Here is a 15,396-nt window from a genome sequence, read left to right as displayed (position 1 = left end):
TCCAATACCATCTTTTAATATATAAAATTGTAATAACTTACAGCTTTCACATAGTGATAAGAACGTTATTTCGTAAATCACATGAGTTACTTGAACTTGCAAGTAATTTAATTAACTATTTTTTTTATTCAACGAACAATTTACAAGATTTAAGAATGTAACATTCTATTTATTGAACATACATAATTTTGAAAACATTTCGATGACCCATGACGCCGGTTAGTAACTAATGTAATTAATACCTACTTTGATTTAAAATACAAAAGCCGATTGCCAATAGTATCTCAATTCTGAAAGGACTTTAAATAGTATTGTAAGGCCAAGAGTTAAAATTTATCGCAATTAGATAGGATACCTGTAGAATTGTAGTCGATGTGAGGGGACGCGAAACCAGAGAGACTCAGGTTCGATTCATGCTGGGTGTCGTATTTTTTGAAAAAAGATTTTTTCTATTGGTTATATATTTTCTCAGAAGCATTTTCAAAATTATGTATGTTAAATATTTTTTTGACAAAATATAAATATCTATGGTAAGTGCATTATACAAAATAATGTTGAAATATATGGTGTATTTTTTCATAGATCTGTAAAGAATTTAGATTTTATATAGGTACCTTACTAGTAATTGGATAATTATATTCATAATTTCATATAATAATTAATAAGACTACAAAACAGTTATATACCACCAAAATCACATAAAATACTTCATAACAGCTGGATATATCTATTCAAAGTACAACTAAGTACGAGAGTAGTTTGAAAAGTTTGTTAAACATCTAGCAAAACACATTTTTTAACATTTTTTATTCTTCAACGTATAATAGCCTCCCCAAATTTTTCTGATTAAATTAATGGGAAGGAAGAAGTCGCACGGAAAAAAGTCTGGAGAAAATAGTGAATAGGAAACTACTTTGATGCACAGTTCATGATAATTTGTAGAACGGTGCGTTGTCATGGTAGTATAGGTTTTTTGTGCACCAATTTTTGTTGGTTTTTGTGCAGTTATACACTTGAAATGTCTACAGTCTCAGCAAGTAAGTTCTGGTACATTAACGTATTCATTCATCCATAAATAAACAATTTTAAAGAGGGCTAACTAGTGTGTAACTAGTGCACATTCCCAGTGAACTTTGTCCAAATCGCTTTTGGTCTACGTGAATGGAAACTTCTTCATATATTTTTTGACGGCACGGAACTCGTTTATCCATTGCAAGGACAAATGAAAAAGTGTATGATTCACAATACTATCAAATAATAGTAACTACACGTAAAATTTAAGTGAAATTTTAACAAAAGTCATTTGAAAAATAATACTTGCCAGCAGTCATTTTACATTATGAATGGGGCAAGGCTTTTGTGACACGTTAGCTGCAAAATTCGATCAATTAGATAAATTCGACAGTATGTTCATAGATAGAGAATTGTATGATTATACGTTTATCGACAACGGTTACAATATTTATAGTTGATATTAATCTGGAATTGCGGTTGTTATAGCGTGTAGATTATGAATCGTCCAAAATCAAAAAAGTAGGATAACAAAGACACTAATAAAGAATATTTAAATATTATTATTTTATAAAAAAAATCCGTAAGTATAAAAACAACACTTGGTTTTTAACTAAGCTTAATAATGTTTTATAACATCAATTTATAACAACGAACGCTAATTAGAATACTTGGTACAGTGTAAAGAACGCTCTTACTTAAAGGTTATATTAATTTAAAAAGTGTTAAATGTGTGCATTAATTATTATTAAAGTGCAATTAATTTATCCTTGGTTGTTTTATGTCACGTGGGAATATTATTATAATCCACAGCTTCAACCTTCAAGTGGTCTTAAGACTCCGAAGTACTAACTTGACTGCTTACAATAGCGGACAGCCAGATGTCTCTGAACAAAAGCATCGGTTAATTGAAATGACAGGATAGCTATTTAAGTTTCAATTGAACAACATAATTATTAATTCAAGCGTAAATTTCTAAATTTTGTCAAGCAGAGATAAATCAAGGTATTCCTTTCTTACTGATTAAGACAAATAAGTGGTAAAATACTTATTCCTAGTAGTTATTAATCATTATTTAAAATTCATTTTATGATTATTTTTGTATTATAAGGATCCTGCCAGAATTTCAGGGGAAATTCTGGATTTCTAATGAGTAGCGAATCATATATAGTGGAAATTTGAAATTGTATTTATAACATTTTTATCAAATTTTAAGATATCGTATTATAATGCTTTGTTTTGATTTGTATTTAATGTTTTATTACCCTTCACTGTAGTTGGGATGCAATTGTATTAATACAAAATATATTATTATATAGTATACGAGTATATGAATAAAATTGTCAAGTGAAACTACTTACCGAAGTATCATTTTTAATTAAGTCTAAATAATTAGCTTTGATAAAATAGCAATATTAAATTAAATAATTGTAATCATTTTAATTTTTCTTTTATTATAAAACAAATATTTTATTATACGTGTGTATTTAAAAAAAGTTCTGGTATCCGCCATCATTTTGAAAGTTTTAAATTAAATGCCATCTATATAAACACAAATAGACATACCAATTCATGTACATTTAATTGACAGGTATTTTTTTTTGATTGTATGATAATTCAGGCTATTATTTTCAAAGAAGGTAACCTCCATTTTTACTTTTTTGTATTTCTATCGATTATGATTCTATAAGTACATCTCCATCATATCTTCATGAAATATCAAATCTTATTTCATTTGTTATTGAAATATAATCAGGCCAAATGTTAATTAAATACCTAGTCGTTTGTTTCCATACGCAGCTATTTTTATATTTTAAGACTAACTTTAAACATATTTTTTTAATAATTTCATTGACGGTTAAGATATTTTTTTTTGTTATTCGCTTTTTAATTGTTTACTAATATGTTTGCAAAAATAACACATTTGCATTCATAAATTTTAGTGTGCTTGAAGATTTTTACGGGTATCTCAAAATGATGGAATATTGGGATTATCGAATTTGAAACCAAAAACCTCAATTACATCATTATAACCATTTTTTTTAATTATATCAGATTAAATAAATTAATAAAATATTGAAAAAATATATTTTTTACATATTTTATATATGTTTTGTATGTAGATACATTTATTTATATTGTCCATTACATAATTTTATAATGTCTTTATTTGAATAAAACCATAATATAATTTTCGGCAAACCTGTTTATATTATCAAACGATGGATCCAAGAAGTGTAATAGCCTAATATATTACAAATTACGTACCTATATAAACTGCATGATCATTTATTCAGATGAATATCTAAACATTTGCATTGCTTTCGTACTTGGAAAGCGTATATCTACCATGGATAGATAGATATTCGAAATTAGGAATATTCTCTATTGTAATTAGCTGTATTTCATTTGATATATCTATAACCACAATGCAATTTATTATAATATTATTGTTCAATGATTGCAGATAAAAGTTAATAATAGTTTAACAAAATAAACAAAGTAATGATAAATACTGGCGTCTATTATTTTGTTCCCAGTGTTATGAAATATTATTGGCAGTGTACAAATTTATTTGCTAAGTAACCGTTATAATAATAAAACCAAAATATTACAGTTTATTCCGAGTGTGGTGGAGGTAATTTAACTTTAGTGTCGGTTAAAAGTTTTAATGGATTTTTTATCAAGATGGTTATTAAAATATTGCAGTCCATGTAGACGAGCTGCGGCGCTCTTGGCTTGCTTTAGTAATTTAAAATTTTCAAATATGTTGATGATAACCTTACTTCACAACTTAATGTATTTAGCGAACAGAAATCTTAAAGGAAAAATTGGAAAAAAAAACCTTTAAAAATTCAGTTTTTCAATATAAACTTTTTCGCGTATGTGTTGTTATAGATTTAAAAACAACGGTTCAATGTTAAAAAAATATTTGTTTTCCATATAATATTCCTTGAAAAAATAGTGTAAAAAATGATAATATGCTGAATACTAAACATTTATAATCTATACTTCTAAAATTAAATAGTTTATATTATGTCATGCTATACATCGAAATAAAAGCACCAAATAGGAAAAAAACTAGAATTTTAACCACTTGATTTCAATTAATAAATATGATCTGCTATTATTTAACATTCAAAATATTTAGACAGACATTTAGAAACTTAAAGACATTTCTAGATACTTTTACATAATTTTGAAAACAATTCAGAGAAAATAATATGTTATAACTAGGAAATCCAATCCCGAGCCAAAATTCTGATCCCGGGATTTCGGGATTACAATTTGACAATCTCGGGATCCCGGGACTGGTCCCGGGATTGGCATTTTTTTCCATTGTTAAAATAAAATTTTTATATTCACATATAACATATAACTATAAAATCGGTCAAAAATAAATCTAGTATAATTTATACTATTTAAGACATTTTACATTAATATTGTATATCTACGTTCAATCTTGGAAATACATAAGTTTAATGGAGTAAATAATATTGTAATATAAATAATAATGTGAATTTAATATGAGATTGCTGTTTCTGATAGTAAAGACTTAATGAATGGATTAGCGAGATTTAAAATAGTAAAGCGAATAATCATGGGGTACTTATGGCCTTTCCGCTTCATACATCTAATTAGACAGCCAAATATGAAACTGCCGTAAAACGTATGAGATCATGGTGGAATTACTTTGTTAAAAGTGCGAAGCATTGTTTTTTTCAATCTTCTTCATTTTTAATAATACATGTGAAAAAATAAAATAAATCGGCAACTTACACATGGGTATAAATCAAACTTCATTCAAACTTAGTTTATTTCTAATGTAGTGATTTTTTATTATAAGTATTTTTTCTGTAATATTTTTGCTTTTATTTTATGTTCCATAAAAATTGATAAAAAATAAATCCCGAAATCCCGGGACTATGTTTATCAATTTTTTTACGGGATTCGGGATCCCGGGATTGGAATCCTTAGTTATAACCAATAGATTTTTTTTTTGAAAAAAGTAAGACACCCCAAGGAATCGAACTTGCATCTCTCGGGTATCGCGCCCGTGCACATTGATTATTAAAAACCATTAGGTAGTTAAAATTTGTCACAATTCTCGTTTCAAGATTTTTCTATTGGTTATATTTTATTGTTTCAGAATTTTTTTCAAAATTATGTATGTTCAATAATTAGAATGTTACATTCATGAATCTTGTGTGAATTATTCGTTGAATAAAAAACTAATTAATTTCTAGATATAATTATATATACATACTCTATTTACTAAACTATGTTTTTATTCAAATATGTTAAGAACGAAATTTGTATAATGCTTCATTTCCCTTATTACTAGTTAATTTAATCGTAATTAGGTTGAATGCAGGTGACAAAATTGACGAATATAATTCGAATAATAATAAAAACTTGTAAGTACCTATGTTTATTATGTTTTTTTAAAATTATACACTCAGATATGTTAATTGAAATAAATAATTATTTAAGCATCAAATATCGTTGAAACCTTTTTTATATTTTAAAAGAAGATTGGTTTTACATGACCTGACATTATTAGATTATAATTAATCTGCATAATCTAAAAATGATGTATTGTGGAAAATGTTCTTTTCCTTCATTGAATGCAAGAATAAATGCCACATTGACATAAGAATACAAATCTTATCTGAATGCGCATATTATTCACGTTAGAATTAATACATAATTAAAACTATAAAAATATCTAAAAAATACAGTAAGATGCGTGGATGTACATATATTGAAATTGGATGTACTAAATACCTTTTTTCCGTTTATCCACGGAAATTGTTTGGCCATCCTCCCTCCTCCACATGATCTTTGGTGGCGGAAAGCCATCTGCTTTGCAAGTGAGACTGATGTTTTGGTTCTCACGCACTGCTACCGTTGACTGAGTGCTCTCATTATCCAAAATGTTTGGCGGTACTGAAATGAAAAAAAAAGACATTTATCTGGTTATTTCGGTAGGTTGGCAAGGAATGGTCAATTGATAATTATAACTCTCCGCCTAATATTAATAATGTATTCTATAATATTTATTTAAAGTTATTGAAACTATTAACACACTGTAATACATAGAAAAACTTCTGTTAATTAAACATAAACTCTATGTTTGATTAAAACAATGTTAATCGAAGTCAACATACATATTTACCTACATGTAATCAATATTGATATTATTAGTTTATAATAATATAATATAGTGAAGAAGGCATGGAAGTTTAAAATTATTAGTATTATTTATTTTACGAGATTTATACCCCTTAAAATACTGGTTATTATTATTTTTGTCTCAGCATTAAGATGAATGCTCTGCTTACTAGATAATATAACTTGCAAAAAAATACGAAACTTGTTAATAATTGAATATTTTCATAATAAACTAGATATCAATGATAATCCTATAAAATAATGCGTAATAAAATCATAAGATTCTTTAACGAACATTCGTTTTGGTATTTTTTAGTTTAGTTTTTTTTTAATATTTTTAATTTTTTAATTATCATTAAATTATCTCAAATTGAAAGCTTCAAATTTCTCCTCTAGACCTCTGATAAGCATAGCATTATTGGCACCTTGTGACAAAAATTTTTCACCATAGGAAAGTTCAATTAGATAATATAAATTATATAAAAATGATTTCAATAAAAATCATTATTATTTGCTAAATTAAATAACAATAATATATTAAAACTATGAATTATTCAAAATTATCTTTTCCAGACCATTTAAAGAACAGCAAAGAATATATATAAATAGAATCTGCTTATCGTTCGTATTACACATTATTTGAATAAATTATTGTATTTCGATATAAAACATATTTATTCATTGTGTTTAATCATCAATAAGTTATTCGTATTTTTTTTATTAATCTTTAGTCTATATCACTAGATGTCTATTACGATTCAGAAAGTATTTTTTTTATTCTTATCTTATTTCAGTGTAACTAAGTAAGTAATGGTGGATAACAGTTTTTCTTATAAAAGAGGTTGAATATAATTTTAGCTTATTTGAATGATATTTTAAATAAAAAAATATTACCGATTTTACTACTTACGTAAATACGTGTGCTGGATATAAATATAATGAAGATAGGTACCTAAATATTGTATGTGTAATTAAAAACACGTGAACTAAAACATTAAATGGTTATTGTCTTAACATGGTAAGTACTCGTATCTGCATGTACCGTAGGTATGATGGTAGGTATTAAAAATATTTCATCTGAACACAGTGGTATAAATAAAATTCGACGTGTGTAGTTCATATGTGCACCCAACTTACACACATCTGTTTATTCCCTCTTAATTTTATGTGTTGTAAAAAATGTCTAACTTTCGCAAAAAAGGTATAAACGGCCCATAAACCTGCGGTTAGTACATTTATTTTGTAAAAAAGGAGTGCTTTACCTCTCTCTTCATATAAATTAGAATTATTCTACCTAACTGAATGATACTGCCACGGTGATAATGTGTTTAACACTTTATACAATAGGTACAATTGAATTATTTATTACGTTTTTAGGAAGTCCATTCTTGGTTATACAATTTCAGGTCAAATTTAAACAAAACACTAATTTAATTAAATAATTATCATAATATGATAAAACAAAAGATCTGATGCACATTGTATAGAATGTTGACGTTTTCAAAATCTAATTAACGACAAGAAATATGCATTTTATTTTTAAATCGACTGACAGATACCAAAATTATGACTAACATGACAAAACTGCTATTGGCGATGCAAATCACGACTTATTATTTAAAAAAAATTGGTTTTCTATCAATTTAAATAATTACAATATAATATTATATAATTTTGGTGATAATATCGTATTATTACTGAACAATATAGGTACATTGAATAATTATAATTGTTAATTAATACAAACTTTACATATTTTAATATTTACGTATTTTATTAGATTGTTAACAAAATTATTGTTCTTCAATGTGCTCTGTTGTATTAAGCACAGTCATTTTATTAATATTACTGTATTTTTATGAAAACGTATACGTATCATTAAAATGTAGCGAGCTTTATAATTTGTCTGGAAAGTATGTGTACAAATTAAAATTGTGTATAGTTTTGAAATCTCTTTAATTAGGTTTATCAAATTAAGCTTTGGTATTAATTGTGGACCATATCAAACGGTTTTTCTATAAATTGTATAGAAATGAATTAAAAACAGTCAAACAATTTTCTTTTAAGCATTTTATTTTAAACACTTTAAAATATAAATTATTTGTAAAATGTATTAAACTGCATGTTTATTATTACATCGATAGACACCCCTAATAGCATTATACTCTCCATTACTCAAGACAATATGACTTTAAATGTCAATGCTTTTATTATTAAATTACAATATAATTTGAAAGTCGAAGGTAAACTGACGAAAGTTAGCAACACTGACATCCATAGTTATGTTAACAAACCTTTTTTACGAAGAAGGAACCCTTTGAAATGGATCAGCCAGGTTTAATTTTGTGGTAAATTGAGCAAAAATTGACTTAAACTGCTACTACTTTTTTATAATATATTTAAATTTAAAATTTTTTTTTAAAATTTGAAGTTCTTGAAACATTTAGTTTATTATTATATTTTTAAATATTTATTATGTAAGTTTTAAGAAATATCTAAAAAATACACCACGGATATATGACGTTAAATTGACGCCGATTGTTCAGAATTAATTACTTGTTTAACAGCGCGTTAAGTCAGCGCCAATTGTCTCCAATATTATTCATTATTCCTTGTACTAGAACTAGACGAATTACACAATAAGCGTATTTTTTGACCGGTAACGGGATCAAAACGGCAGTCCACGGCTTTATAAATGACTGCTCTATTGAATCTACTACCGCAAGTGCATTCTTGATAATGAATATATGTTATACTAACTCATAAAAATACGTTTTTAAATAACTCAATATAAAATAAGGTAACCATTGTAAACCCAACTTTATAAACTACACAATATTGATAAAAATAACCACAAGAATGTAAGTAGTTATCACTGAACAATTTCAATAAATGGTTATTTTATAAGATTTTTTTAAAAATACATAAAGAATTTGAATTAATATTTTTAGATTAGAATTGATAACTTGAAATATTTTTAGGAGATTAGATATATATATGTATATTGAATGGTATCTCTTACATTTCCGCAAATAAATATCAATAGTATCCACCAGTGGCGGCTGCTCTAACATCATCCAAGTTAGTGTACATGTCATTTTATAGAATCGTTATTCATAAAAATCAAAAGCTATCTTTTTGAAATATACAACGTATATAATATATATAACCATATTCATTTAAATGAACAGTGCGCACCTCAACGTCATCACTCCTTAGTCATAGAAATGTGCGGAACCAAATGTATGACGGACTAAATATGTACCTATCGTGGAAATCGGAAGGTGTTTTTACTCTACTTTTGGGAAAGTTGTGGAAGTTTTAAGTAGAAACAACGCTAAATATGTATTATGTTATATTAAGGGGGGACATGCTCGTCGAAGGTCAAAATTGAGTTTTTATTGTATTTTCAAACCATGATCCTGGACACTCCTTAAACGTTGTAGATAATCTATTTATATAATTTTGAAGCCTTATTATCCTTTATAGTTATTTTAAACATTTGATGACTGCATGAAGTATTTTTGTTACATAAAATATTATTCTTTTAAACCTCTCGCTCTAATGTTTTAGAATATAGTCATATTTCGGTACAGAACTGTGCAGTGATGTTAAGATTTTTTACATTTATTAATTTTTAAACGCATTTATAAAACCATTAGTATAATTTATTACGAGATAATTTTTGTAAAATATTCACGATAAAAAATTATTTTGATAATCTCTGTGATCCCAAATTTGACAAGAATTAGGCATTTTATTATTCAAAAAATCGGCAAGATTAACACATTTCAAGATGATTCTAAAGATATTTATTATAAGCTATGTCTTTGACCATTCAAGTGTGATAAACATCTTATGAATAATGATTGCTTTATAATAATTATTGACCTAAGAATAAGGTAGTGTTTTTTTGAAATACGCCATTTCTTTTGTCATTCCCCAGTGGTTAAGCTACAACATACGGCCGTAGCCATAAAATGACAAACTATAATTAAAGTAGGGAGTAAAATTATGTTAACGCGCGTGTTTGAACATGTAGCTAACCGAATTTTTTTTTATTTTTTTTTAAACGGTACATGTTCAAACACGCGCGTCAATATCATTTTACTCTTTACTTCAATTATAGTTTGTCAATTTATGGCTACGGCCGTATGTTGTAGCTTAACCACTGGGGAATGACAAAAGAAATGGCGTATTTCAAAAAAACACTACCTTATTCTTAGGTCAATAATTATTATAAAGCAATCATTATTCATAAGATGTTTATCACACTTGAATGGTCAAAAACATAGCTTATAATAAATATCTTTAGAATCATCTTGAAATGTGTTAATCTTGCCGATTTTTTGAATAATAAAATGCCTAATTCTTGTCAAATTTGGGATCACAGAGATTATCAATATAATTTTTTATCGTGAATATTTTACAAAAATTATCTCGTAATAAATTATGCTAATGGTTTTATAAATGCGTTTAAAAATTAATAAATGTAAAAAATCTTAACACCACTGCACAGTTATGTACCGAAATATGACTATATTCTAAAACATTAGAGCGAGAGGTTTAAAAGAATACTATTTTATGTAACAAAAATACTTCATGCAGTCATCAAATGTTTAAAATAACTATAAAGGATAATAAGGCTTCAAAAGTATATAAATAGATCATCTACAACGTTTAAGGAGTGTCCAGGATCATGGTTTGAATATACAATAAAAACTCAATTTTGACCTTCGACGAGCATGTCCCCCCTTAAGATAAGCAACTGTTATGCACATCCACCGAAAGCAATTAATTTTAGGAACGCCACTGGTATCCACTATATACTATTTTAATAAAAAAAATGCATTAAAGAATTCGTTAAAATCTTACCAACAACTTGAAGATATCCGACTTGGCTAATCATCGGATTGGTGTTGACCTGACACATATAATAACCTCGATCTTCTTGCTGGACTTGACTGACATGGAGTAGCCACGTCATGGCGTTGTCGTGCGACACGCTAAAGCGGGGCAGGCGAGATATCACGTGACGGTGGATCGTGAGTATCATCTGACGGTCTATGTGGATCCATGCCACCTGCAAACAACAAAAATAGAAATATTATAATGCAAGAAAGAAAAGCATTTAAGAATAATTAACAGTGAAAAGAAAACAGTCAAAAGCTTTTATGTGATTTTCACATTGAATACGTAATGAATCGAGTTAATTATTATATAAGTAAAAAAGATAATAAGAAAAACTCCACGTTTTATTATATAATGAGTTTTTTCATTACGGCTTTCATTATTTTTTTCACTGTTTTTTTAATCTGTTTTAATTTATTAGTCTTATAATATTATGTATCTCGAGTTTCATAATATATTAGATAACAGTTTTTTTCGTATAATATTATACTCAATAATTCAATGTGGATCTTGGCCACTTCATGTAGAGGATTCTTAACCGTTTTTACGAGTAATTAATGTTGGCCAATATTTCAACCAATTATGTTCGACACACATTGAAAAATAACATGAAAATATTTCGAACAAAGTTTCTTGAATTCTGTTTTCACCATTTATTTGCCATTTAATGCCATACAATGTATTTGAATACAAAATTGTGTTAAAAACAAAAAAAATTATACTACATTGTTATGTCCACAATATGGTTTTTTTTAAAATAAATAAATAATTTAAAAAAAAGTAATTAAACTATTATTGTCTAAAAATTCAAACGTTTTGTAAGTCAATGACAATGACATTAATATGGACGAATCATCTGGAAAAGAAAATGACACTCACTTTATTGTCGAGTCTGCCGAATGGCATAATCTGTTCTTACGCCATTACAATAAAGGTGATATTTCTATAAATTCCTGATGCTTTTTGTTGGGTCTACCGAATGGTTCGGTTCGAACGGGTTCGCTTAAATGAACATAGACATTAGAAACACTGCTCTAACGCCATTACAATAAAGGTCATATTGCTATAAATTCCCAATGCGTGATATCGCACAATGGAAATTGCGTGACGTCTACCTATACATGCGAATGCGCGAATGCGCGAATTTACTTGCTAGCTACTGTATTGAGTGCATCGTCCATTGATAATCTCATTGGTCAATGACTGTCACAGTTCGCATTTATTGTTACCTACTATCCGAGAAAATATTCTATTTAAAACGTTGTTTTTTTATATCATGTTATATAGGTTAATAAGTATGACTGTAATATGTATCTTCACATGAGTTGTTAAATCGTTAATTTATATAATTGTTCAATTCGTGAGAGGGTAAAATAATTATACTACGATACAAACAAAATTATACAATTAATTATTACACTTTAAACCAATAACAATTTAAAAATAAAAAAAATATGCTATCGTATTTTATCTAATTAAAACCGGCATTAATAAGTATAAGAGATTACCAAAACACCAAAAAGTAGGAACACATTATGTTTTGCAGGTATATAAAAACTCCTTTAAATGTCATAAATTATTGCTTTCAGTACCTATCATAAACATTATGCATAATGTAATATTATTAAATCTAATTTTATTATCCGTAATGCTACTTATTTTATGAAGGAAAAACAAATCCCCATGGATTACCAGATATTTTTATGAAGCCAGTGAATGGGAAACAAAATAATACTACTGAACGTAAATGTTTTTTTTTCAAATTAATTCAATTTAACCACAAAACATAATATATTGATATAAGAAACGTTTTTTATTAGTCTACAAAATAATATAGATCAAGTAAAATCCCCATTGCTGCTATTCAAATGAGCAAATTGTATTGCAGCACAATGTGAAAAATGAAAAATTTAGACAATCTGTTAGTAATAATTCACTGAACTCCTATTCTAAAGACAAAAAAATTTAAAAGAAAAAGGAAAACGTTGAAATACTTGTCCCATGATATATTATTTTAGACTTACCTATGATTTATTATAAAGGTAGTTTATACAAAAATTCATACCAATTATGGAAAATTACAACTATAATTCATTTTTTTTTGTTGTATCATAACAATAAATTAATGTATTTAGAAATTATGTTAAAGGCAAACAATGTTTAAATATGTATTGGTTAATTACTTATTTCGTTTATAAGGTTTATAAGATTATAGTCTTTTATTTTTACAAAGAACGATTGCTTAAAACTCATTTAGTGCTAACACTGCAACTGGCGCGTTTAGAGTCGTTGGCCATTAGATGTAATTAACGTGTTATTTAAATGTGGTAATTACAATGTTAGCAGTGATTGCGTTAATATTCACATAACCCACTGAATACTATTTCGATTGATTTGAGCCTCCGACCCACAGCTTCAAAGGTGTGCGCTTTGTAATAAGCTCATTGTGGGAATAAGAGAAAAATCATTTATAAAAAAATGTGTCAAATACTGTAGCCTATCAGTTATACTACATAACGTTTATCAAAAATAAAAATATTGGAGAAGCTGAAAATAGCTCATTATTTTTGATATATTTGACTGATTTATCAGTAAAATTAGTATGTAATAACATTTTAAAACTGGCTGTAAATTTGTCATATTTGGAAGTAAAACATATTAAAATTATTTAGAATAATATAAATGTTTGAACTGCCAGATCGATTCAAATCTAAATATATTGATAACTAATGTAAAACTTTACCACCGCTCTATGGTAGCTGGCATATAAAATATTTCTAAGGATTTTTTTAAAGTTACTATTGTAAATTGTATGTTGGTACTATTAAAAAAAATCTGTTAGTATATGTACAGCATGATTGAAAAATATTGAGTCGTTGACAATTAATATTATTTGTTTTATATGCATATACAACAGATTTAATTTAATTTTATATACCATCGAAAGATGTTTTTTTTCATTCTATCATTGCATCCAAACTATAATTTACTTTCTTAGCGAATATAATAATTCTAGAAATACCTAGTTTTTTCGACGCCATTTATTATATATTACTGTTGTGTTTTTTTTTTAATTTTTAGTGATTAAATGCATATAAATTCACGGTTGAATATTCACTATTAAGATGTCGTGTCAAATATATAGTTTACGGTATTAAAGTGGTCATTGAACGCTTAAAAAATGTCTTGAACCTTAGCGGAGAGCCATTTTATCACGCGAATGTTTTCGATATTTACATAAAAAGGGTACTTTTACAGCATACGAACGGCGTAGGAATTCAAATATATATGAGCATCAATAAATATGATATTTGCCTTGTAGCTTTTTTATTTTCCTGAAAATATTTGAAAGCCAAATCCAAAAGTCGTACTTCACAATTTGTAGTAAAAGTCAAGAGGTATTTTTACAAAGATGCTCAGCTTCATGTGATACTTTTTTTCATACCAAGATTATTTTCCACCCTGTATTCATTTATAACAAGCACGCTAGCTAAATTGAAAAATAGAATAATATAAAAGATGTAGTCACGTTTATTAATATTAAGTGTGCGAACTTATTATCTTTATTTTTAGTGAAAAATGGTACAAAACTCAACTACCTACTCATTTTATTGCTCTACTGTTCATAGTCTTTATAGTACTAGTCCTTTGTTAACAAGAATCCATGAACGTAAAAAAAAAATGATGGAGAATGTAGGTTTGTATAAATAAACATATATTTTTTTTTAATAATGGTCTACCTAAGTATATCTTATTATTGTTTTTTCGACTTAAGTGTGGTATAAATATGAGAATTCTGCCATTATTAGTAAAATTAATTTGTGTCTCTCTGATAAACGAATTTATACCAGGAGTATTTGTTAATAATAATTGTTCTCGCAAGGCTCAGATTAACCTATCATCGGTAATGGTACTTTGAGGGAAAATAATCGTGTCTAACCAAAGTGCTTCAGCTATTGATATATTCCATTTACATGATGGTGAGTTCAGCTAGACATTAGGTATATTTTTTTTCAAAAAATACTCAACGTGTTCTCCCGCGCTATCCGTTAGGTGTTCTTCAATTTACCTTCATGGTTTTTTGAGTTACTCTTTTTGTTGCTTAAATTGATATCGTTATACCAATCATAACTTATCTTATTTATTTTTTCATATCATGCTATTAACGTCTTGTATTTATTTATTTTAATATTTACTATAACTATGTAAAATAAATTTGAATGGTGTCAATGTGTTGGTTGTCATTAAGTTTTCAATATCAATATATCAACAAAATACAATACATACATAATAGTTTTT

General features: G+C 27.0%; 1 protein-coding gene across 3 annotated transcripts in view; it reads right to left on the bottom strand.

Annotated features, from left to right (window-relative positions):
• The window catches only part of LOC147068210 (lachesin-like), a 142,062-nt gene that overhangs the window by 60,700 nt on the left and 65,966 nt on the right, over nt 1-15,396 (bottom strand). For all 3 annotated transcript variants that reach the window (XM_085952656.1, XM_085952658.1, XM_085952657.1), the window contains exons 4-5: nt 11,062-11,269; nt 5,800-5,961 (exon numbers count right to left, since the gene is read on the bottom strand). In XM_085952656.1, coding sequence (XP_085808782.1) covers nt 5,800-5,961; nt 11,062-11,269 — 370 coding nt within the window. The remainder of the gene's footprint in view (nt 1-5,799; nt 5,962-11,061; nt 11,270-15,396) is intronic.

The sequence above is a fragment of the Rhyacophila brunnea genome, unplaced genomic scaffold (genome assembly GCF_057557595.1).
Source record: "Rhyacophila brunnea isolate RB1 unplaced genomic scaffold, BYU_Rbru_1.0 scaffold_3, whole genome shotgun sequence".
Classification (NCBI taxonomy): domain Eukaryota; kingdom Metazoa; phylum Arthropoda; class Insecta; order Trichoptera; family Rhyacophilidae; genus Rhyacophila; species Rhyacophila brunnea.
Note: the sequence above shows the minus strand (reverse complement) of the source record. Positions and strands in the feature narration are given on the sequence as shown.